Source organism: Oncorhynchus kisutch, linkage group LG29 (genome assembly GCF_002021735.2).
Source record: "Oncorhynchus kisutch isolate 150728-3 linkage group LG29, Okis_V2, whole genome shotgun sequence".
Lineage (NCBI taxonomy): Eukaryota > Metazoa > Chordata > Actinopteri > Salmoniformes > Salmonidae > Oncorhynchus > Oncorhynchus kisutch.
In genome coordinates this window covers 33,780,686-33,807,126 of record NC_034202.2, presented here as the reverse complement: position 1 = coordinate 33,807,126, position 26,441 = coordinate 33,780,686, and the positions used below count along the sequence as shown (strand labels likewise).

The window sequence follows — 26,441 nt, the reverse complement described above, 5'->3', positions numbered from 1 at the left end:
ACCCACAGAGCAGAGCCACGGTGTGAGAACAGGGGTGTGATGTCGACCATTGACCTGGCCACCACTGACCCACAGAGCAGAGCCACGGTGTGAGAACAGGGTGGTGATGTCGACCAGTGACCTGGCCACCACTGACCCACAGAGCAGAGCCACGGTGTGAGAATAGAGGTGTGATGTCGACCAGTGACCTGGCCACCACTGACCCACAGAGCAGAGCCACGGTGTGAGAACAGGGTGGTGATGCCGACCAGTGACCCACAGAGCAGAGCCACGGTGTGAGAACAGGGGTGTGATGTCGACCATTGACCTGGCCACCACTGACCCACAGAGCAGAGCCACGGTGTGAGAACAGGGTGGTGATGTCGACCAGTGACCTGGCCACCACTGACCCACAGAGCAGAGCCACAGTGTGAGAACAGGGTGGTGATGTCGACCAGTGACCTGGCCACCACTGACCCACAGAGCAGAGCCACGGTGTGAGAATAGAGGTGTGATGTCGACCAGTGACCTGGCCACCACTGACCCACAGAGCAGAGCCACAGTGTGAGAATAGAGGTATGATGTCGACCAGTGACCTGGTCACCACTGACCCACAGAGCAGAGCCACGGTGTGAGGACAGGGTGGTGATGTCGACCAGTGACCTGGTCACCACTGACCCACAGAGCAGAGCCACGGTGTGAGAATAGAGGTGTGATGTCGACCAGTGACCTGGCCACCACTGACCCACAGAGCAGAGCCACAGTGTGAGAATAGAGGTGTAATGCCGAGCTTCCCTAATGTTCCTTGTCCTTTTAAAGCGGTGGAGCTGATGGACAGACAGACCCGCTGGTACCTTCATTTATTTGTTCCGTATTCTACCAGGTGAGTTGACTGAGAATACATTCTCCTTTCCAGCAACGGCCTGGAGAAAGTTACAAAAACATCATCAAAATGCGTAGTTAATATACTGTATAAGCAAGCAAAAAAAACACAAACACAATGAAATATAAACACAAGATCAAGGTCCTCAAACAGCCATCTGGACTGTCTCAGGCACCAATTCATCCATTCCACAAGCAAGGTGGATCTACGAGACTTCCAAGAGGAACGGCATACTTTCTAATACAGTGACGTGTGCTGAAACTAGCGCCTGTAATAAAGCGTAGTTCGCTATGAGAAACTTTGTGGTATTTGACTATTGACAAATGTGTCCATGGAGATAAAGTGAGCTGATGTTTTTGACCTTTCTCTCTGATGGTTTGACAGGTGCCGGCAGGGTGATGTCTATTTTTGATTTTTTTTAATGAACACAAATGCCCGCGATTGAGAGAATTGAGCCTTGCCGCTCTTTGGCAGGACTGCACATACCAAAGCAGATTTTTCCACACCTTTAGAAGATGATAGAGGTGTCAGAAAACACTCAGTGTTTAATTATTTATCCTTTTCAGAGAAGGATTGTGACCATATGTGGCTTCTCTGTTGGCTTGTCATGAAGGAATCTGGCATCAACTGATCTTACAATCAGAGCAGTGTAGACACAGACCATGAAGTATTAGATAAACACTTAGCCACCTTCTCAGAAGTAACTTCTTATTGTTACAGTGTGAGTAACACAGTGTGTGTCATCCTGTCAAGAAATCTAATGGCTTTGCACTAGTGCCAGAATCTAGAACAACTAGAATAGATCAATAGGGTAGATGAAGTATTTTGTATTTACAATGCGGCTTCCACCTCCCATCTCAAAGAGTAGTAATAACTCTGTCTCCACCTCTCCCCGCCCACTCCTCCCATTTCCTCTCCTCTTCCCTCCTCTCCCGCCTTCTCTCTCTCACACACACACACACACACACACACACGAGACACAGTTGAGACGCAATTGATTTGAGCTGGAATCTGGCTGCTTCATATCCCATCAGTTCCTTTGCTCTGGATAACATCTTGCCTTTACCAGTAGCGTGTATACATGGACCGATAAATTATTTTAATTTATTTATCTTTCGTCTCTCTGTTTCACAATTTTCCATCAATTCGCAAGTGGCTGAATCTCACCGGAGAAATCAGAGCGAGGGATACAGCGCTCCTCTGTCTTAGTATGTGTAGCCCATGTATCTGATGCTCTCTGGAATAAAAGAGTATAGCATGTTGCTGCCGTAGCATTTGATTGATTGATGCCAGCAAGCTTTTGGCCTCCCTTGATAACATTTTTATAAAATAATTAGCCAATCAGCATTGAGCTGAGCTCAACTGTGGGTTGTCCCGGCACAGCAAAACGCCAACCAAGGGAGGCCAGTTTGGATTTGGCTCCACACCAATCAAATCACATCCTAAGCAAAACGTCATCATTGTCAGACTTCTGGTCTGCTTGTGTTGCTGTCCTGCAGTAGCGAGTTTGCTAAATCGGTTCTTTCCTAAGCAATGTATGGAGATGTGGATTTGGACTTGTAGTTTTGACTTAACTCTCTGTACAGGCCAATGATTCTGATGGCAATTCTGATCCTACCATAGATTAATATATTGTGCCACAGTCCTGAGACGATTGAAGTTCAATATGTAGCCTACAGTAGATGTACAGTTGAAGTCAGAAGTTTACATACACCTTAGTAAAATACATTTAAACTCCGTTTTTCACAATTCCTGACATTTAATCCTAGTTAAAATTCCCTGTCTTAGGTCAGTTAGGATCACCACTTTATTTTAAGAATGTGAAATGTCAGAATAATAGTAGAGATAATGATTTATTTCAGCTTTTATTTATTTAATCACATTCCTAGTGTCTCAGAAGTTTACATACACTCAATTAGTATTTGGTAGCATTGCCTTTAAATTGTTTAACTTGGGTCAAACGTTTCAGGTAGTCTTCCACAAGCTTCCCACAATAAGTTGGGTGAATTTTGGCCCATTCCTCATCACAGAGCTGGTGTAACTGAGTCAGGTTTGTTGTCCCTCCTTGCTCGCACACACTTTTTCAGTTCTGCCCACAACTTTTCTATAGGATTGAGGTCAGGGCTTTGTGATGGCCACTCCAATACCTTGACGTTGTTGCCACAACTTGGAAGTATGCTTGGGGTCATTGTCCATTTGGAAGACCCATTTGCGACTAAGCTTTAACTTCCTGACTGATGTCTTGAGATGTTGCTTCAAAATATGCACATAATTTCCCATCCTCATGATGCCATCTATTTTGTGAAGTGCACCAGTCCCTGCTGCAGCAAAGCACCCCCACAACATGATGCTGCCACCCACGTGCTTCACAGTTGGGATGGTGTTCTACGGCTTACAAGCCTCCCCCTTTTCCTTCCAAACATAACGTGGTCATTATGGCCAAACAATTCTATTTTTGTTTCATCAGACCAGAGGACATTTCTCCAAAAAGTATGATCTTTGTCCCCATGTGCAGTTGCAAACCGTAGTCTGGCTTTTTTATAGCGGTTTTGGAGCAGTGGCTTCTTCCTTGCTGAGCGGTCTTTCAGGTTATGTCGATATAAGACTCGTTTTACTGTGGATATAGAGACTTTTGGACCTGTTTCCTCCAGCATCTTCACAGGTCCTTTGCTATTGTTCTGGGATTGATTTGCACTTTTCACACCAAAGTACGTTCATCTCTAGGAGACAGAACGTGTCTCCTTCCTGAGCGGTATGATGGCTGTGCGGTCCCATCGTGTTTATACTTGCAAAGATATATGTTTATATTATTTGTAAAGATGAACGTGGTACCTTCAGGCGTTTGGAAATTGCTCCCAAGGATGAACCAGACTTGTGGCATTCTGCCATTTTTGTTCTGAGGTCTTGGCTGATTTATTTTGATTTTCCCATGATATCAAGCAAAGAGGCACTGAGTTTGAAGGTACCTAAGTGTATGTAAACTTCCGACTTCAACTGTATGTAGCCTAGTAGGCTCACGCTAACTAGTTAGCTAACTTAGCTGGTTCATTGTTGTCCATGCGAGGAAGTTGGGCTAGCAAACATTTTAACTAGGTAGCCTATGAAAACATAAACTAAAAGCGTACTTATATGACAGAGTCATAGACTGTTTTGCCAACATGAAAGAGATGAGGATGGCATTGGCGTTCAACTAGTTTACAAGTAGGGTGAGTCAACATGTTTTTTTTGTTTTTTTTACTTGCTCACACACACACGTACACGCACACACACACACACACACACACACACAGACAGAAATCAGTACCATGGACAGCCACATGATTTTTAGCAACATTGATTGGACAAAATGTGTTTGTTTTTCATTTTGATTTCAGTGTTTTAAACTAAGCATATGCTGTATATAGCCTTGTTGATTTGATGATGTTTACACGTAAGTTGAAATCATGCTGGAATAGCCGAGGCAGTGCTCCTGTTGTCTTTGTGTTGACTTGGGGTAACACCGTCCTTCTAAATCAGTAGTTGTTTAGTAGACTGTCGGAAACAGTAACTTGCTTGACAATACTGCATGTCACATGACTGTTTTTTTTTTACGTGCAATATTTGCTTTGGGGACTTCACCAGACAGATGTTGTGTTCCAGTTTTGTGATGAAACAGATGTGTAGTTGAATTTCTTTCCTCCGCTTTGTGAGTGTCTTTTTGTTGTCACGGCCTTATTGTGTGAAGGAATGGGTTATAGAGCAAACACAATTATCACAATGGAAGTTGTAATATGGCTGTTTTACTGGCTTGGTTTCCCCTGTGATTTTACCCACGCACCACCACTGTTTTCAACAAAAGTCCACCTGTCTACATTTACACTGTAAGCTACGCAGTATTTATGTTGTGAAATTTATATGGTGGCGTTTCGTGACAATTTTCTTTACGTCAAATAAAAGGCATATATATTCTCCAGGCTTGGCTTAAAGGGCAATAGTTTTTTTGTTTAGCTTTTTGGTCTTGTTGCCAGTACCTCCGTCCCTACAGTCTTTGTTTGTTCGAAGTGTATTCATGTGCGGGTGATTCCATTATTAATCCATACAAAGCCCCTATATCGTTGGTGTGTCTCTGAAGAAACAGCAGTTTTACAAAGTATCCTCTTAAGGGGAAAGCACAGGGACTCCCTAATGCTGCAGCCTGCTGCCTGGGTGAAGCTCCAATCAGAGCTTCACTGCCTGCGTGAGAGGAATTACTCAGTATTTATGCTCCATGGCTTTTGTGCTGCTGCATATTGGGCAGAAAAGCAAATAAATTCCCTCGTCTTCACTGCTTTTGGCTCGCGCAGCAAGGAAACAAATTGGACTTGTTTCATCTGAAATTTAAATAATTTGCTTTTGTTAGCGAGTCCAGGTTTTCCTCCAAATGCTAAAATATTCATATTAGTTTTGTCATCATTGCATCTAAAACTTGAGTTGCTCAGAGCTGACAGTAAAGGCTATGTTTGTCATCATTTTCAGTAGGACTCAGTACTACAGTATTAACAAGCATGTATAGGAAGGTGACTACAAAGGTTAAATCCCACCTGGGCAGGTTAATTCACCTGTAATATTTTGAAGAGCTTTGTCACTTCCCATGGGTTGGGACATTAACATTACTTATTTACTACATACAATACAGTATGGAAGGCCCAAAGCTTCCATGACTAATAACCTGTAGTTTCATACTGTATATATCTACTCAAAGCCTTGCATTTTGGCTCAGTATCTCTCTGTCTTCATGGCCATAGAAGAACATCAAACCATTAATATGTGCCTCTCTGTCTGTCTATCTGTCTGTCTGTCTGACTGACAACGCTTGTCATGAGGCCAGAGCAACAGGAAGTCAATTTAGATCCAGTTCCCTCAGGACACCTGCCAGTGAATTATGTGTTTCACTAACTGTTTTCATTCTGCTTTCCAGGACTAGACATACATATTGATTTGAGATGCTAATTCATCTTAACATTAGTGATGGGGGGAAAGCATCGATACAGTTGATGATGATGATTGAGTGGGTGCTTATACAGTGTTTGTCCTAATTCACACATGTACAAATGTGTAGTATACCAATGTGTGAATTGGAATTTAAATTTTTTGCATATCCCAACTACCTAACACAGAGTGGGGTTATGGCCAGGGTCCGCCATTATCAACGACAAACCTGGAGCAGTAAGGTGGTAAGTGCCTTGCTCAAGGGCACATTGACAGATCTTCCACCTTGTGGGCTCAGGGATTTGAACTAACAACCTTTCAGTTACTGGCCCAATACTCTAACTGCTAGGCTACTTGCCACAATGTTATTTTATACAATATTATATTGACACTTTGACTCCATGTATCAATTTGTTATATACATACATGCATACATACATACATACATACATGCATACATACATACATACATACATACATACATACATACATACATACATACATACATACATACATACATACATACATACATACATACATACATACATACATACATACATACATACATACATACATACATACATACATACATACATACATACATACATACATACATACACACATACATACATACAGTGCATTCGGAAAGTATTCAGACCCTTTGACTTTTTCCACATTTTGTTACTTTACAGCCTTATTCTAAAATATATTAACTCGTTTTGTCCCCCTCATCAATCTAACCCATAATGACAAAGCACATTTTTTAAATTTTAATTTTAGCAAATTTATAAAATAAAAACATTTGAAATATAAAATTGATTACAGCCTCAAGTCTTATTGGGTACGACGCTACACGCTTGGCACAACCGGAATTTGTGGAGTTTCTCTTCTCTGCAGATGCTACCAGGCTCTGTCAGGTTGGATGGGGAGCGTCGCTGCACAGCTAGTTTCAGGTTTCTCCAGAGATGTTCAATCGGGTTCAAGTCCGGGCTCTGGCTGGGACACTCAAGGACATTCAGAGACTTGTCCCGAAGCCACTCCTGCGTTGTCTTGGCTTTGTGCTTAGGTTCGCTGTCCTGTTGTAAGGTAAACCTTTGTCCCAGTCTGAGGCCCTGAGCACTCTGGAGCAGGTTTTCATCAAGGATCTCTCTGGACTTTGCTCCGTTAATCTTTCCCTTAATCCTGACTAGACTCCCAGTCCCTGCCGCAGAAAAACATCCCCACAGCATGGTGCTGCCACCACCATGCTTCACCGTAGGGATGGTGCCAGGTTTCCTTCAGACTTGGCATTCAGGCCAAAGAGTTCAATCTTGGTTTCATCAGACCAGAGAATCTTGTTTCTCATGGTCTGAAAGTCCTTTAGGTGCCTTTTGGCAAACTCCAAGTGGGCTGTTATGTGCCTTTTACTGAGGAGTGGCTTCCGTCTGGCCATATTACCATAAAGGCCTGAGTGATGGAGTGCTGCAGATGGTTGTCCTTCTGGAAGGTTCTTCAATCTCCCCTGTTTGCTCAGTTTGGCCGGGTGGCCAGCTCCAGGAAGAGGTGGTTCCAAACTTTTTCCATTTAAGAATGATGGAGGCCACTGTGTTCTTGGGGACCTTCAATGCTGAAGAATTTTTTTGGTACCCTTCCCCAGATCTCTTCCTCAAAAAAATCCTGTCTTGGAGCTCTATGGACAATTCCTTCGACCTCATGGCTTGGTTTTTGCTCTGACATGCACTGTCAACTGTGGGACCTTATATATACAGGTGTATGCCTTTCCAAATCATGTCCAATCATTAGAATTACAACAGGTGGACTCCAATCAAGTTGTATAAACATCTCAAGGATCATCGATAGAAGCAGGATGCACCTGAGCTCTATTTCGAGTCTTATAGCAAAGGGCCTGAATAATGTAAATAAGGTATTTTTCTTTTTTTACATTTGCAAACATTTCTAAAAACCTGTTTTTGCTTTGTCATTATGGGGTATTGTGTGTAGATAGGTGAGGATTTATTTTTTCAATCAATTTTAGAATAAGGCTGTAATGTAACAACATTTGGAAAAAGTCAAGGGGTCGGAATACTTTCCGAACGTACTGTATATATACAGTACCAGTTAAAGGTTTGGACACCTACTGTACACATTCCAGGATCTTTCTTTATTTTACTATATTCTACATTGTAGAATAATAGTGAAGGCATCAAAACTATGAAATAACACATATGGAATCATGTAGTAACCAAAAAAGTGTTAAACAAATCAAAATATATTTTATTTTTGAGATTCTTCAAAGTAGGCACTCTTTGCCTTGATGACAACATTTCACACTCTTGGAGGTCCTTGGCAATTCCCAGCCCTAACTAACATGTACATCTGTCTGTCCTTTTCTCTTTTCTGCAGGGTTTTGGGCCATAGTTTGATATGGCTGCCACTCTCCAGAAACTTGCAGTATTCGTGTCGGGCATATGGATCTGCCTCCTGCTCCTCATCCCCTTTCCACAAACCGGGTAGGATGACTCATAGTTCACTCCCTTCTCTCCCCTAGCTCTCTTCCATTTCCAGCCACTCGCTCTTCTCCACCTCCTCCTCCCTCCCGTTCTCTTCTGTCCCCCATTTTGAAGCTCTGGGGATGTGTTGCAGCTAATACATTCATTAATATGGCCCTTGTACTGTAGCCAGGCTTTATGATCCACAGAATACCATTTGGAGGCAGACGTGACCCAGTGTAAATAGCTATTGGATTTCTAGTGGCAAAGCGAGGCTCAATAAACCTGGAGGAAGGGAAGGGAGGCTGGCCTGCCGACAGAGCAGAGGGGAGACCCGAGGGAAGGCTAGCTTGCCGACAGAGCAGAGGGGAGACCCGAGAGAAGGCTGGTCTGCTGACAGAGCAGAGGGGAGAACCGAGAGAGGGCTGGTCTGCCGACAGAGCAGAGGGGAGACCCGAGAGAAGGCTGGTCTGCCGACAGAGCAGAGGGGAGACACGAGAGAAGGCTGGTCTGCCGACAGAGTAGAGGGGAGACCCGAGAGAAGGCTGGTCTGCCAGCAGAGCAGAGGGGGGACCCGAGAGAAGGCTGGTCTGCCGACAGAGCAGAGGGGAGACACGAGAGAAGGCTGGTCTGCCGACAGAGCAGAGGGGAGACCCGAGAGAAGGCTGGTCTGCCGACAGAGCAGAGGGGGGACCCGAGAGAAGGCTGGTCTGCCGACAGAGCAGAGGGGAGACACGAGAGAAGGCTGGTCTGCCGACAGAGCAGAGGGGAGACACGAGAGAGGGCTGGTCTGCCGACAGAGCAGAGGGGAGACCCGAGAGAAGGCTGGTCTGCCGACAGAGCAGAGGGGAGTCACGAGAGAAGGCTGGTCTGCCGACAGAGCAGAGGGGAGACCCGAGAGAAGGCTGGTCTGCCGACAGAGCAGAGGGGAGACACGAGAGAAGGCTGGTCTGCCGACAGAGCAGAGGGGAGACACGAGAGAAGGCTGGCCTGCCGACAGAGCAGAGGGGAGACACGAGAGAAGGCTGGTCTGCCGACAGAGCAGAGGGGAGACCCGAGAGAAGGCTGGTCTGCCGACAGAGCAGAGGGGAGACACGAGAGAAGGCTGGCCTGCCGACAGAGCAGACGGGAGACTAGAGAGAAGGCTGGGCGGCCGACAGAGCAGACGGGAGACCAGAGAGAAGGCTGGGCTGCCGACAGAGCAGAGGGGAGACCCGAGAGAAGGCTTGTCTGCCGACAGAGCAGAGGGGAGTCACGAGAGAAGGCTGGTCTGCCGACAGAGCAGAGGGGAGACCCGAGAGAAGGCTGGTCTGCCGACAGAGCAGAGGGGAGACACGAGAGAAGGCTGGCCTGCCGACAGAGCAGACGGGAGACTAGAGAGAAGGCTGGGCGGCCGACAGAGCAGAGGGGAGACCCGATGGAAGGCGAGAGATTGCTTAGCCTAGATTGCATTTCCATGGGGCCAGTTAGCTTTCAATTCCTATTAGCAGCACGCGGCACTGTCAGAAGGTGTACATCCAGGAAGTTCTTGCCAAGACATAGCCATAGACAAGGCCTAAGATTACTGCATTATTCCTACCCCAGCCCATTCCCCTAGTACAGTGTGCTGCATTCTCTAGCCTTGTGTATCCATTGAAGACCATTTTAAACCATGGGCAAGGCTCCCTAGCCTATCCAACCTTTTTAGAACACTGTTGCTTACCCTCGCTGACCCTTAAACAATCAATTAACACCTACCCCTCTCAACTCATTTGTTAGTCACCTCCCATTATCCACCTATTCCATTAGTTTGCTACAGAGAGATTTCTCTCCATCCATTGAAGAGAGTCAAATGAGTCATACAAAGCTTTACAGTTGTCAAGCTTCGGAACTAAAACTTTGCCAAGATGTTGTTATAAACACTGTATTATTAATTGTATAACTTCAATCAAAGGTTATTATGGGATTACCAGGTAATTCAGGACGTTACAACACCATTTTATAAGATCAATCGTCTTCTCTTTTCCACCATTTCTGTGTTATCCATGATAGTATGCCTGTTATGCATATCATTTACAGTATATTATATGAAAGCACATGATAACATTATATTCTTTACACGCTCTTATCCAGAGCAATTTACAAGAGCAATTTCCTAATTAAGTGCCTTGGTCAAGGACACATTCAATTTTTTTCACCTAGTCAGCTTGGGGGTTTGAACCAGTCCCCTTTTGATTATTGGCCTAACGTTCTTAACCTCTAGGCTACCTGCCGTCCATAAATAATGCTTAGAATGTGTTTTATAGTTGTGTGTGCAGTTGTGTGGTCACAGGCACACAGACGCATGATGCCTGCCTTTTTGCTAATACTACAATCAGGGTAATCTGTCACAGAAATGCATTGATTGAAATCTCTCTTTCTCCACTCTGGCCTGCACTAGAGGGACTGAGAGCGCACCCACGGGGAATCAGATGGGGGAGTTGAGGAGGGTGTTGAGGGGGAACGAGGTTGCAATCTAATTCGGCACCATAGGCACACACACACAAAATATTCACGAGGAGTGGAGTAGTGATTCATTTTGTACTGTGTCAGCATAGAGTGAAAAAGAAAGATGGACCGGATCTGATTTAATGTGACATAACAGACCCTCTTTCTCACTATACCTTTTCTCATTCATATACACCCTTCAAGTAAATTCAATCATTTCCTTCTCCATTATTTGGTTGAATTGCTCTTGGGAAAATGTAATATGCAACCTTGTTTTTCTGGCAGTCCAGTCCTGTTTGCATTGCTGATTTTTGTGTGCATGAAAAAGAAAACGAATCTCATGTTGATGACAAAGCTATACAATTAGCATACAACTAAAAAATGGACGATGATGAGGATAAGGATGATAATGATAATAACATTGATAATGGGGGATTGTTCCAAACTGCAGAACTGCAGTTCTAAACTCCAGTAGCTCAGTTACTACCTCTGCATAACAAGTAGTGCCTCTCCTTGTTACTTGGCTATGTAAATAATTCAGATGATTTAAAAAAAATAAAAACAAGCCCAAACAGAATAAACAAGGCATTTTAAAGAGACAAATTGAGGCCGTGGAATGGCTTGTTTCATGGCTCTGCTCACTTTGTTGTCCTAAATACATTTTTGGTGACTTAAGTGACAAACCTAAAGTCCTGTTTATTCCGACAACCCATTTCTCTCCCTCAGTATCAGAACAGGCCCCTCTCTGTGTAACTGTGAAATAGTCTATCTGGCCTTTGTTAAGCCTGCCTCTCTGATCACCCCACTCTTTTGTTGCGTCCTCTATCTTCAACTAAGGTTCATTTTGACTTCCCCTGGGACGTACCAATAAACCTGGGTATTTATTATTACGTCCTAATGCGGTTATGTGGAAGTGGATCTGGAAGATTTGAGGAAAGGAGTGGAGGCATGCAGAGCTTCAGAGCTGGCATTAAGGTTAGTCCTGCTTGGTTAAAAAGAAAAACATGTTCAAGCATGTCTTAGCTGAGATTAGATGTGCTTAACATTATTTAGCTGGCATCGCCTTCATTCTCAAATTGGATAATATGTTACCAGATATTAATAAGCGTAAATCGAGAGTGTGCTGCATGCTGTGTACTCGTTCTGACATCTCAAGAAGGCAGAGAAAGAAGTAATAACAGCATTTATTAGTTTCTCCCACTTCCCATTCCGTCCCATCTCTCTCTTTCTCTCACTTCCCCTCCCCTCCCCTCCCATCTCTCTCTCTCTCTCTCTCTCTCTCTCTCTCTCTCTCTCTCTCTCTCTCTCTCTCTCTCTCTCTCTCTCTCTCTCTCTCTCTCACATCCCCCTCCCATCTCTCTCTCTCTCTCTCTCTCACTCTCACTTCCCCCTCCCATCTCTCTCTCTCTCTCTCTCTCTCTCTCTCTCTCTCTCTCTCTCTCTCTCTCTCTCTCTCTCTCTCTCTCTCACATCCCCCTCCCATCTCTCTCTCTCTCTCTCTCACTCTCACTTCCCCTCCCATCTCTCTCTCTCTCTCTCTCTCTCTCTCTCTCTCTCTCTCTCTCTCTCTCTCTCTCTCTCTCTCTCTCTCACTTTCCCTCCCTCCCCTCCCATCTCTCTCTCTCTCTCTCTCACTTCCCCTCCCATCTCTCTCTCTCTCTCTCTCTCTCTCTCTCTCTCTCTCTCTCTCTCTCTCTCTCTCTCACTTCCCCTCCCATCTCTCTCTCTCTCTCTCTCTCTCCTTCTCTCTCTCCTCTCTCTCTCTCTCTCTCTCTCTCTCACTTCCCCTCCCATCTCTCTCTCTCTCTCTCTCTCTCTCTCTCTCACTTCCCCCTCCCATCTCTCTCTCTCTCTCTCACTTCCCCTCCCATCTCTCTCTCTCTCTCTCTCTCTCTCACTTCCCCTCCCATCTCTCTCTCTCTCTCTCTCTCCCACTTCCCCTCCCATCTCTCTGTCGTTCTCTCGCTACTCTGCTCCTCTCCCATCTACAGTTTCTCTCTCTAATGGGCTATGTCCTTGTGTTTTATAGGATCAAAGCTATCCTGTTCAGTGCTTTGGCAGTCCATTGGAGCCTCGAATGCATCCTAAAATGTGTCTAAATAACTGCAGACACTTCCACCCTGACTCCGGGCCAGGGGCATATAAATGAATATTTTCTGAGGGACTGGGGTGGATTAAGTCAAAGCATCCTCTCGGTGCATACCAACGAGACGTCCTCAATCACTTGAAAGACAGCACAGTGCACGTAAGCAGCGTCCTTGCACTGCAATCTTCACTCAGAAAATTTTATTTATTAACACATGGTGTATGTGAGGCTTTGCCTCCGTTTTAGGTAGGAAGTGAAGGGGAGCAGGGCCATGGGTTATTGTGATGTGGTGTCTGTCTCTGGAAATGTAGATCTGAACGGAAAATGTAAGTGCACAGGCGTACCAGCCATGACCAAGTTTGTAAATAATCCTTTTAGACTTCAGAGTGCTTATACCTCCAGAGTATCTCTTCACATCAGCAAAGCTGTCTCTCCCTGAGTCCTGCCGCCTCCCTGATGCCCACTGATACCATCGCCGGGCTCCAAATCGGCAACAGTGCAGGCAGGAGACATTGCTAATGGATAAAGTTGTCACAGACAAATCCCCTATATTAGGTTCTGTCACTCTGCATCCCCTCAATCCCTCACTGCACACGCTCACTGATAGGCAGGGCTTGATTAAACTATTATTCACAACAATCCATCTTTTACATATGAATGAGCAGCCTGTTGTCTTACAACCTCGCCTCCAATCCACGCCCTCCGCAGCGCAATCACAGGCTAACGAGTGTGAACAGTCAGACCCTTTTCTGTTGTCTGTTTTGTTTGGAATCTGTTTCAACTCCACAGGACAAAGTGACACTTAATCAATGGCTATGAGGGGGAAGGTGCTGTACGTCCACTCCAGCTATTCCTGTGAATTCATCTCCTCTGAGGTTCCCCGGTTCCTCTCCCTTTCTCACCCCAACTCACATGCATTATTCACGGGATGGAAGGGCTCACTTTGAGATGTGATTTGGTGGACAGAGACCATTCTGTCAACGATACGGTGGCATTGTCAAGGTTAATGTGTAACAGGGCTGAGCCAGGGTTATGTATTCACTTGGTTAGCCTCTCTGTCTGCGGTTGGATGACTTGGCTGCCTGTCAGAGATTCTCTTTTTCAGCATTAAGATGGAAATGGAGAAAATAGAAAGCAAGGCACCACCCTCATATAATCCACAGGGAACATTTAATTCATGAGATTTAACAATCGCAAATTCTCTCATATCTCCCCAAGTTCTCCGTCCTACTCACAGTTTATTGATCTCTGGGCTAATTACCAGAATTTCAGATGGGGTAACTAACAGCGGCATTGTGTTGATATATATTGAGTAATTGATCCGTCAGCTTCAAAGTTCCTAATTGGTGAATAGTCCCAGCAGGCATCTGTGAATCAGATTAGAGTCGCAATGGATCCCCCAGAGGGTGTGTCTGCACAGCTGCACTGTGAACACAGAGAACACAGAGAACTCAACCCTGCTCCAGAGCAACTGGGGATGGATGTCCATCTCCTTACTGAACAGTAACGTGAGTCAACTCAATGGCTGATTCAACACTTTGTGTGCTGCAGAGAATGGCTATGCCATTAAACTGCCATGAAATTGAGCTGCATTAGTCATTGATCCTACCTTAATCTGACAAGTATGATTTCACAGACATTGCACATTATTTGACTTTATTTTCTCCTATAGACACTATTTTGTGACATTATGTTTTCAGTCTTATGTGGTATGTTTTCTCTAATTTCACAGTGGTTTGGTTGAAGCCACTCTGGTTTTGTGATACACTGTGAACTCCTATGTTGGAATGCACAGTTATTGGTATGATCCAGCACACCTCCAGATCCACACAGCCCTGCTGAAATCCTACCAGGACTCACATATGATTCCCATCTGAAAGCCAGTCAATGAGCCCAGTCTGTTGGAGCATGCTCTGCTTGACAATTATTCTGCAGCACCTTGTCTGTTGGTATGCCAACATGCCTCATTGGCTTGAACACAAGGGAATAGCTGAAAATAAGTGAAGCATCAATACCAAGTGTCTGTAGAACAGAGCGCTTCAGTAAAGCATGAACACATTTCTCTGGGAAGTGAGTCAGTTAGACAATGTTCACTTAACAATCAGGGCCGTTCCATAAAAGGTGAACGTTTCACTGAAATAATTATGAAACGAAAATGAAAAAAGTCCTTTCGGAGTTACATTCTGCCTTAGTAATACGTTAGTGATAATTATCCCAACAGAAGAAAAAAACTATTTTATGCATGCTTATGTACAATTGTTAATTGATACTCTGCTCAGTAGATGTTCATTTAGTCAAAGGCACTAAACCAAGGACACATCTCACTTTAATGTTTGAGGGACAAAAACAAACAAAACACTCTGCTGTAGATCAGAGTCATTTGTGAGTGCAACATTTTCTTTTCAATCCTCCCTGGGGTGTTATTTCACCATGCTTGTCTGACTACAGTATGGCTGTACCATCTGTATGTTGTCTGCTTTGGCAGGCGCTGGTCCTCTCACTTTGTTGAGTCACCTTCCAGGGCCTGACTAGGATCGTCAATTGGAGGCATATCCAAGCTCTTGGGCCCTAACCCTATTTTAACCTGTCACTTCTGGGGAGTGGGGAGCTACTGGAATGGGGTTGTGGTCAGAGGATATTGTCAGTTATTAAGTGGGAGATGTTAAGTGAGAGAGGTTACATGTTCCTCAGAGGCCCCAGAGTCAAGGGCCAATGTGTTTGACTGCTGGCCAGACTGTGGAGGGCAGAGAGGGCTCTGGGCAGAGAGGGCTCTGGTTTGGCTCAACACTCAGGCAGATCCAATAGACAAACCATGGATTTCTAGATTGTGTTTGAGCCAAGGGCTTCTGGGTCAGTACACTGGGTCAGTCCACTGTTTCTGAGTCGTATATTGGCCAATGGTGTACTTTAGGGTGCAAGCTGCCAATACGTCAGGTACTAAACCACCTTTAATAGATCTGCTCTGTGTTGAGGCTAGAGAACGCTCCCATTAAACATGCAGAGGAAGATTGAAGAGCGCCTTCTAGCAGGTGACATTTACTTGCGTTTGGCAGGGTGATCAGATTCTGATTGATCTGATCAATCAAATTGAGGTTTTATTCTAAAGAGTTATTGGTCTACGCCCCAAGTCTATTTTGGATCATGCAATTTTAACTAGCTCGTTCACTTAAACATGATGTATGAAGAGCTAGATGTATTAAAACTGCCTCCAACACCCAGAGTATGTGTATGACAGGGGTAGGCAACTAGACCCCACCGCTGTCTGGACAGATGGGGGACACATATGTTTGCCGTCTATAAGTGAGACATGATTTTATGTTCCTGTGACTCATTCACAACATCCCACAGACATGACCCATGTCAGTTTGGTAATGGCAAGATAAACACATTGGTTTGTGTTTTATAAAGCTGCTTGTTTAGCGTGCTGTTTGTTCCAGTTTCCTGGATAGCTTTATAGAAATTAGCAGAGCTGTTTTCTATGGCATCTGATTCTGTAGCTGGTTTTAGGAGAAAAGGGGAAAGCAAACAAATGGTTTTAGTCGCTGCTCCCTGGTAGATGTGATGCGCCAGCAGAATGGAGCAGGGAATAGTATAATCTTATATTACGCTGTTTCTCTGGATCTTTTGTATTTGTACTCATTTTCTGACGCTTTCCTTTTCTTTCTCACCCTCTCCCTTTTTTATAGGACTTTAAACTCACACTGTAAACTCTGAGTACTTTTTAAGATTCAGTGGTTGACCGTTATATTCATCTGTCTGCAAGGCCAGAGAGGCAACACAAGCAGAGCTTCATAAGGACTCCTAATAAAAGTCTGAGCTGAGTTTTCAGAGCAGTGAGTCCTCTTCAAAAGAGGGCGCCCAATACTCATCAAGACCTCATTAGCTTCAAGTCGATAAAAGAAGAATGCACAGAAATGTTGTTCATCATTAGTGAGCTGAGACTTAGCATCTGTCCCCTGAGTCAATCAAAGCTGCATTAGCAACCATTGTTCAACTTGTTCCCTTTCTCTCCTGGACACCTTATCTCCTCTGAGCACAGACAACTGGAAGACACTGAAAAGACAGGGCAAACAAAATAAATCTGTCATATTGGTGAAGCCACTAAATGTTAGCAGGCATGTCTTATGATATGCTGCATACCAGTATCTATAGGTCAGTGGTGGGCTCAGCTGAGGAGGTGTGTGAGGGGGTTGTGCTGGGTAGGGAGGGGGTTGCCCTGGGTGGTGGGCTCGGCTGAGGAGGTGTGTGAGGGGGTTGCTGGGGGGAGGGGGTTGCCCTTGGTGGGGCTCGGCTGAGGAGGTGTGTGAGGGGTTGGCTAAGGGAGGGGTTGCCCTTGGTGGTGATGGGTGGCAGTAGGGGGTAATTACTTGACACATTGGAAAGAATTAACAAAAAAACTGAGCAAACTAGAAGGCTATTTGGCCCTAAACAGAGAGCGCACAGTGGCAGAATACCTGACCACTGTGACTGACCCAAAATTAAGAAAAGGTTTGACTATTGTCGTGTCTTTATTGAAGACTTATAGTTTTTATCAAATATTCTCTGTAATTAGTATTACGCGATCAACTGATTAATCATGTAACTGTAATTAACTAGGAAGTCAGGGCACCAAGGAAAAATATTCAAATTACAAGTTATCATTTCCTTAAATAACTTTTCAGATATTTTATCTGATCAATTAGTCTTCGAATTAATTAATTATTTACTTTACCTCACGTTAGTCTCATTCCAAATGTAAATTGTTGGTTATCTGCCAGAATCCAGTCTTGGCTATGTGTCATCCATACATACATCAATTGTCTTAAATCATTTATTTATTACTAACTAAGTAATTCACAGAAATGCATAAACAAACAAACAAGGTAAATGAGGTTACAAGAAATGATAAGGGAATGTGCCCTAGTGGGCTAAACCGGCATTGCGGCTTGTTAGACAAAAGGGGAAGTGGGGGTCAACTGAGATGAGACACTACACAGTTGATAATTATAATAATTGAAATGCTAATCCTTTGCACATGAACGCTCACTCATTCGGGAACAATTGCAATCAATATATATATTTACGCTCATCGTGTCGTCGGGATCTTTGTTGAAATTTTGTTTCTGTTGAAGAGTTTTGTCCTTCTCTCTCTCTGTCTTGGTTAGAGGGGATAGTTCAGAGCGACATTCATTCATGTTGTTGTAGAATGGATGTTTTGGCAGTTGTCGTTCTTTGCGTTCAATGATACCGAATTCCTAGCTGCAGACTAGTAATTAATATCAAAGACTTGTTCTTATTCTGTCGGTATCGATAGTCTAAGAGTTTAACTTCTTGGATATAGGGGGCGCTCTTTTAATTTATGGATAAAAAAACGTGCCCGTTTTAAGCGCAATATTTTGTCACGAAAAGATGCTCGACTATGCATATAATTGGCAGCTTTGAAAAGAAAACACTCTAAGGTTTCCAAAACTGCAAAGATATTATCTGTAAGTGCCACAGAACTCATGCTACAGGCGAAACCAAGATGAAACTTCAACCAGGAAATGGGCAGAATTTTTGAAGCTCTGTTTTCCATTGTCTCCTTATATGGCTGTGAATGCGCCGGGAGTGAGCCTGCTCTTTCTATCGTTTCTCCAAGGTGTCTGCAGCATTGTGACGTATTTGTAGGCATATCATTGGAAGATTGGCCATAAGAGACTACATTTACCAGGGGTCCGCCCGGTGTCCTTTGTCTAAATTGGTGCGTAATCTACAAGCTGCACACAGTCATCCAGTGATTGAGAGGAGAGAGGAGGCTTTCAACGAACGATATATCATGAAGAGATATGTGAAAAACACCTTGAGGCTTGATTCTAAACAACGTTTACCATGTTTCAGTCGATATTATGGAGTTAATTTGGAAAAAAGTTCAGCGTTTTGAAGACTGAATTTTCGTTTTTTTTTGGTAGCCAAACGTGACGCACCAAACGGAGCAATTTCTCCTAAACAAATAATCTTTCCGGAAAAACTGAGCATTTGCTATCTAACTGAGAGTCTCCTCATTGAAAACATCTGAAGTTCTTCAAAGGTAATGATTTTATTTGAATGATTTTCAGTTTTTTGTGAAAATGTTGCCTGCTAATGCTAACGCTAAATGCTACGCTAGCTGTTACACAAATGCTTGTTTTGCTATGGTTGAGAAGCATATTTTGAAAATCTAAGATGACAGTGTTGTTAACAAAAGGCTAAGCTTGAGAGCTAGCATATTAATTTCATTTCATTTGCGATTTTCATGAATAGTTAACGTTGTGTTATGCTAATGAGCTGCGGGGATAATTACACTCCTGGATACAGGTTTTTTTCGTAGCTAAACGTGACGCACCAAACGGAGCGATTTCTCCTAAACAAATAATCTTTCAGGAAAAACTGAGCATTTGCTATCTAACTGAGAGTCTCCTCATTGAAAACATCTGAAGTTCTTCAAAGGTAATGATTTTATTTGAATGATTTTCTGGTTTTTGTGAAAATGTTGCCTGCTAATGCTAACGCTAAATGCTACGCTAGCTGCGCTAGCTGTTACACAAATGCTTGTTTTGCTATGGTTGAGAAGCATATTTTGAAAATCTGAGATGACAGTGTTGTTAACAAAAGGCTAAGCTTGAGAGCTAGCATATTAATTTCATTTCATTTGCGATTTTCATGAGTAGTTAACGTTGCGTTATGGTAATGAGCTTGAGGCTGTATTCACGATCCCGGATCCGGGATGGCTCGACGCAAGAAGTTAACCACGTGGTATGGTTAAAAGTTTCAGCAATGGTCTACAACCTTCGTCCTCTCCTAATGGAGAAAAACATGGTCTAGTGATAATTTCTCAAAGTTGGGTAATATTCGGAATTGCAGAAAAGGGGCTGTCCCAGGATGCCTGACCCCAACTGGGCTCAGGGGCGGTCCTCTGATTTAGTTCAAATCAAAAGGGAATTGTATTTTCCTTCATTAAACAGTCCAAAATCATATTACACAATTTTACAAACAGTATCATACTCACTCATTCATCTTATACAACAATTAGATGTAAACCTCATATCTGAGGTGATTACTTAAACAGCGTTATGGTTATGTGGCCACACCGTCTCCCATGAGCTTCCCCAAGTTGTAACAAACGGACCAGTTCGTAGGTGGATTCTTCACCGATCTTTTAATCTTTCTCCGGAACATGAAATTTGTTCGTACATCAAGTTCTGTGAAGTGGAAGAAATTCCTTCGTGCTCTATGAAAATTGACTCTGCCTCTTATACTATGTGGCCATGTGGCAGCGTCTTTTCAGAAATTTACGACCTCTCTCTGACCACAGCAGCCTTGTTGAAGGAGGCAAGGGGGAGGCAGGGAGAGGGGGATGGGGATTGCTATACCCAAAGAGGGCAAAGTCATGACACTATGTACAGACACAGTGAGCATAGCCTTGCTATTGAGAAAGGTCACCGTAGGCAGAACTGGCTCTCAAGAGAAGACACATGTGCACACTACCCACAAAATGAGGTGGAAACTGAGCTGCACTTCCTAACCTCCTGCCAAATGTATGACCATATTAGAGAGACATATTTCCCTCAGATTACACAGACCCACAAAGAAAACAAATCCAGTGTGCAATCATAGCAGCAAGATTTGTGACCTGTTGCCACAAGAAAAGGGCAACCAGTGAAGAACAAACACCATTGTAAATACAACCCATATTTAGTGGCAAGAGAAAGTATGTGAACCCTTTGGAAATACCTGGATTTATGCATAATGAGGTGCCAGGTAGTCTAGTGGTTAGAGTGTTGGACTAGTAACCACGAAGATTGCAAGATCGAATCCCTGAGCTGACAAGGTAAAAATCTGTTGTTCCGCCCCTGAACAAGGCAGTTAACCCACTGTTCCTAGGCCGTCATTGAAAATACAATTTTTTTCTTAACTGACCTGCTTAGTAAAATAAAAAATTAATTGGTCAAATTTTTTGGGATCTGATCTTCATCTAGGTCACAACAATAGACATACACAGTCTGCTTAAACTAATAACACACCAATAATTATATGTTTTTCTGTCTTTATTGAACACACCGTGTAAACATTCACTGTGTAGTTTGGGAAAAGTATGTGAACCTAACTGGTTCACCCTTCTTTGGCAGCAATAACCTCAACCAAGAGTTTTCTGTAGTTGCGGATCAGATCTGCACAACGGTCAGGAGGAATTTTGGACCATTCCTCTTTACAAAACTATTTTAGTTCAGCAATATTCTTGGGATGTCTGGTGTGAAGTGCTCTCTTGAGGTCATTCCACAGCATGACCTCTGGTTGAGTTCAGGACTCTTACTGGGCTACTCCAGAAGGCGTATTTTCTTCTGTTGAAGCCATTCTGTTGTTGATTTACTTCTGTGTTTTGGGTCGTTGTCTTGTTGCATCACCCAACTTCTGGTGAGCTTCAATTAGGTCAGATAGCCTAACATTCTCCTGTAAAATGTCTTGGGAATTCATTTTTCTGTCGATGATAGCAAGCTGTCCAGGCCCTGAGGCAGGAAAGTAGCCCCAAACCATGATGCTCCCTCCACCATACGTTACAATTGGGATGAGGTTTTGATGTTTGGGTACTGAGCCTTTTTTTCTCCACACATAGTGTTGTGTGTTCCTTCCAAACAACTCAACTGTAGCTTCATCTGTCCACAGAATATTTTGCCAGTAGCGCTGTGGAACATCCAGGTGCACTTTTGCAAACTTCAGAAGTGCAGCAATGGTTTTTTTGGACAGCAGTGGCTTCTTCCGTGGTGTTCTCCCATGAACACCATTCTTGTTTAATGCTTTACTTATCCTAGACTCGTCAACAGAGATGTTAGCATGTTCTAGAGAGATTCCTGTAAGTCTTTAGCTGACACTCTAGGATTCTTCTTAACCTCATTGAGCATTCTGCGCTGTGTTCTTGCAGTCATCTTTGCAGGACAGCCACTCCCAGTGTGAGTAGCAACAGTGCTGAACTTTCTCAATTTATAGACAATTTGTTTTACCGTGGACTGATGAACATCAAGGCTTTTAGAGATACTTTTTTAACCCTTTCCAGATCAACAATTCTTAGTCTTAGGTCTTATGAGATCTTTTGTTCGAGGCATGGTTCACATCAGGCAATGCTTCGTGTGAATAGCAAACTCACATTTTGTGAGTGTTTTTATAGGGCAAGGCAGCTCTAACCAACATCTCCGACTTCTGACTCCAATTAGCTTTTGGAGAATTCATTAGCCTAGTTGTTCACATACTTTTTCCAATGTACACTGTTAATGTTTAAATTATGTATTCAATTTAGACAAGAAAAATACAATAATTTGCGTGTTATGAGTTTTAAGCATACTGCGACCTGGCCACGATAATGCAAATCAGTGCGACTAAAACAACACAGAGTTACACATGGGATAAACAAACGTACCGTCAATAATACAATAGAAAAATCTGTATACTGTGTGTGCAAATTAAGTAAAGAGGTAAGGCAATAAATAGGCCATAGTGGCGAAGTAATTACAATTTAGCAATTAACACTGGAGTGATGGATGTGCAAGTAGATATACTGGTGTGAAAAAGAGCAGAAAACCCGAAGAAAATATGGGGATGAGGTAGGTAGTTGGATGGGCTATTTACAGATGGGCTGTGAACAGCTGCAGCGAACGGTAAGCAGCTCTGACAGCTGATGCTTAAAGTTAGTGAGGGAGATATAAGTCTCCAACTTCAGTGATTTTTGCAATTCGTTCCAGTCATTGGCAGTAGGGAACTGGAAGGAACCTACCAGGTACAACCCCAAATCCGTAAACATGGGCACCCTCATAGATATCATCCTGACTAACTTGCCCTCTAAATACACCTCTGATGTTTTCAACCAGTATCTCAGCGATCACTGCCTCATTGCCTCTGTATGTTATGGGTCCGCGGTCAAATGAATACCCCTCATCACTGTCAAACGCTCCCTAAAACAGTTCTGCGAGCTGGCCTTTCTAATTGACCTGGCCCGGGTATCCTTGAAGGATATTGACATCATCCCGTCAGTAGAAAAGCCTGGTTGTTCTTCAAAGTACCTTCTTCACCATCTTAAATAAGCATGCCACTTTCACATTTTTTTTAGAATTAAGAACAGATATAGCCCTTTGTTCTCTTCAGACTTGACTGCCCTTGACCAGCACAAAAACTTCCTGTGGCGCACTGCACTAGCTTCGAATAGTCGCCAGCGATATGCAACTTTTCAGGGAAGTCAGGAACCGATATACACAGTCAGTTAGGAAAGCTAAGGCAAGCTTTTTCAAACAGAAATTTGCATCCTGCAGCACTAATTCCCAAAAGTTTTGGGACACTGTAAAGTCCATGGAGAATAAGAGAACCTCCTCTCAGCTGCCCACTGCACTGAGGCTAGGAAACACTGTCACCACCGATAAATCCACGATAATAGAGAATTTCAATAAGCATTTCCACCTGGCTACCCCAACCCCCAACAGTTCTGTACCCCCCGCAGCAACTGGCCCAAGCCCCCCTTGCTTCTCCTTCACCCAAATCAAGACAGCTGATGTCCTGAAAGAGCTGTAAAATCTGGATCCCTACAAATCAGCTGGGCTAGATAATCTGAACCCTCTCTTCCAAAAATGATTCGCCGCCATTGTCGCAACCCCTATTACTAGTCTGTTGAACCTCTCTTTTGTATCGTCTGAGATTCCTAAAGATTGAAAAGCGCCCGCGGTCATCCCCCTCTTTGAACGGGTAGACACTCTAGACCCAAACTGTTACAGACCTACATCTATCCTACCCTGCCTTTCCAAGGTCCTCGAAAGCCAAGTTAACAAACAGATCACCTACCATTTCGAATTCCACCATACCTTCTCCGCTATGTAATCTGGTTTCCGAGCTGGTCATGCAACTCAGCCACGCTCAAGGTCCTAGACGATATCATAACCGCCATTGATAACCCCCTCCTCCCCAAAGGTGTGGACTCCGGCCGCAAAACTGACACTATAGGGTAGGGTCCGGGTGGGCATCAATCTTGGTGGCGGCTCTGGTGCAGGACGCAGACCCCGCTCCGCCTCTGGCTCCCCCCACTTTGGTTGCGCCTCTGGTGCGGGGACGATCGTTGCCGACCCCGGACTGGGGACTCTCGCCGCAGGCCCCGGACTGGGGACTGCAGCGAGGGGACCCTCACTGCAGGCCCCGGACTGGCCCGTTGAACAGGCACAGGACTCACCAGGCTGGGGAGACCTACTGGAGGCCTGGTTCTTGGAGCAGGCACAGGACTCACCAGGCTGGGGAGACATACTGGAGGCCTGGTCCATGGAGCAGGCACAGGTCAAACCGGGCTGTGGGGGAGTGCTGGAGATCTGGTGCTTAAAGGTGGCACCACTCGTCCTGGCTGAATGCCCACTTTGGCCCGGCACGTGCGGAGCGCAGGAACAGGACGCACTGGGCTGTGACAGAGCACCGGAGACACGGTGCGCAGAGCCGGCGCAGCATACCCTGGGCCGAAGAGGCGCACCGGAGACCAGGAGCGCTGTGCTGGCACCATCCGTCCTGGATGGATGCCCACTCTAGCACGACACATGCGGAGAGCTGGCTCAGAGCGCACCGGGCTGTGAACGCACACTGGAGACACCGTGCACTTCACCGCATAACACGGTGCCTGACCAGTACCACGCTCCCTACCGTAAGCACGGAGAGGTTGGCGGAGCTATCTAAAAAAAATTGGGGGAGTGGCTCCCAGTCTTCCTTGCCAGCCGTGACCCTGTGTGTAACGCTGGGCCCCTTTACTAGCTGCTTCCGCCTTCCTCGCTGCTTCCACCTGCTTCCACGGCAGGCGATCCTTTCCAGCCAGAATCTCCTCCCACGTTCAGGATCCCTTTTCTTCCAGAATGTCTTCCCATGTCCACTCTGTCTGCTCCTCCCAGCCATGCCGCATGGTCCATTTGTGGTGGGTTGTTCTGCCACGATCGTCGTCAAGGAAATGACCGGACCAAGGTGCAACGTGGTAAGCATACATTCTTTTATTTTAAATGTCACCAAAAAAACTCACGTGAAGCTCTGCAAGGCTATACACGCCACTAACAAAGACAACAACCCACTTTGAGAAATGGAAAAAAGGCTGCCTAAGTATGATAGACAGCTGTCCCTGATTGAGAATCATACCAGGCCAAAAACAAGGAACCAGAAAGCATAGACTTTCCCACCCGAGTTACACCCTGACCAAACAAACATAGAGAATAAAAGGATCTCTACAGTCAGGGCGTGACAATAATAGCAATAAGGCACCCTAGTGGTTTGTGGTATATGGCTAATATACCACAGCTAACAGCTGTATCCAGGCACTCCGCAATGCTAAATATTTTTATTTATTTAACCATGCAAGTCCATTAAGAACAAATTCTTATTTTACAATGATGGCCTACCCCAGCCAAACCCTCCCTTAACTCGGACGACGCTGGGCAAATTGTGCGCCACCCTATGGGACTCCCAATCATGGCCAGTTGTGATACAGCTCAGGATCAAACCAGGGTCTGTAGTGACACCTCAAGCATTGAGATTCAGTGCCTTAGACCACTGCACCACTCGGGGGTCACTAACAACCCTTAGTCGTGGTATATTGGCCATATGCCATACCCCCTCGTGCCTTATTGCTTAATCATAGCAGTCAAACGAGTAAAAATGTCAAGGCCAAATTATATTTTCTCTTGCGACATATTTAAATTAGTTTATTATGTAGGTCATAGTTCGCAAGAATGTATTATTTTGATGAAAACCGCATTTTGCTTGGTTACGTTGATATTCCTTCTTAATTGGCTCGATAACATTATGGAAAAATGGTTTATTGTATAAATGTGGCAACTCCTTTCGGAGAGAGAGAGAGCGATCCTCTTTGGATGCAGAGGGTCTATATGTAGCCCCGCTTTAAGCTCAAGGAATTGAATTAGATGTCGGTGGAGTTCTTTTTTTCCAGCTCTTTCTCTCTATTTATCAATCAGAGCTGCTTCATTTTCAGCAGAGGCCCCTCTGGCTTTGACTGGCGCCTGAGATGATTGGATATGAAACACAAATAGTAGTTAATACGTCAAGGTGCCACACGCACGCAGGCGTGGATACACCCGCGCACACACACGCGCGCGCGTACAACAGTGATGTTCTTGTTTCAATTCTGTCTGTCCTGCTGTCATCATTAAAGTTTCCTTTTCCTTTATGACATTGTCTTAACACTGCTGTTAGTACTGGTACACTGACAAGGAGATTTCAGAGGTACAGCCAATGTACCCATCCCTTGAAACAACACAATTCCTAGTCTGTCTGCCAGTTGAGGACTTGTGCATGTTAATCCACGAAGTGTACTATGTAAATGGTAGATATAACTGTATAATTTGTTTGAATGCACATCGACATGCCCATGTAAAGTTGTACACTATATATACAAAAGTATGTGGACATCCTTTCAAATGAGTGGTTTTGGCTATTCCAGCCACACCTGTTGCTGACAGGTGTATGAAATTGAACACACAGCCATGCAATCTCCATAGACGAACATTGGCAGTAGAATGACCTTATTGAAGAGCTTAGTGACTTTCAACGTGGCACTGTCTTAGATGCCACCTTTCCACAAGTCAGTTTGTCAAATTTCTGC

General features: G+C 44.4%; 1 protein-coding gene across 3 annotated transcripts in view; it reads left to right on the top strand.

The window, feature by feature from the left end:
- LOC109874123 (gamma-aminobutyric acid receptor subunit alpha-3-like) overlaps positions 1-26,441 on the top strand; it is a 139,763-nt gene that overhangs the window by 25,922 nt on the left and 87,400 nt on the right. For all 3 annotated transcript variants that reach the window (XM_020465913.2, XM_020465914.2, XM_020465912.2), the window contains exon 2: positions 8,192-8,298. In XM_020465913.2, the coding sequence (XP_020321502.1) occupies positions 8,213-8,298 (86 nt within the window). In that variant the 5' untranslated portion in view covers positions 8,192-8,212. The remainder of the gene's footprint in view (positions 1-8,191; positions 8,299-26,441) is intronic.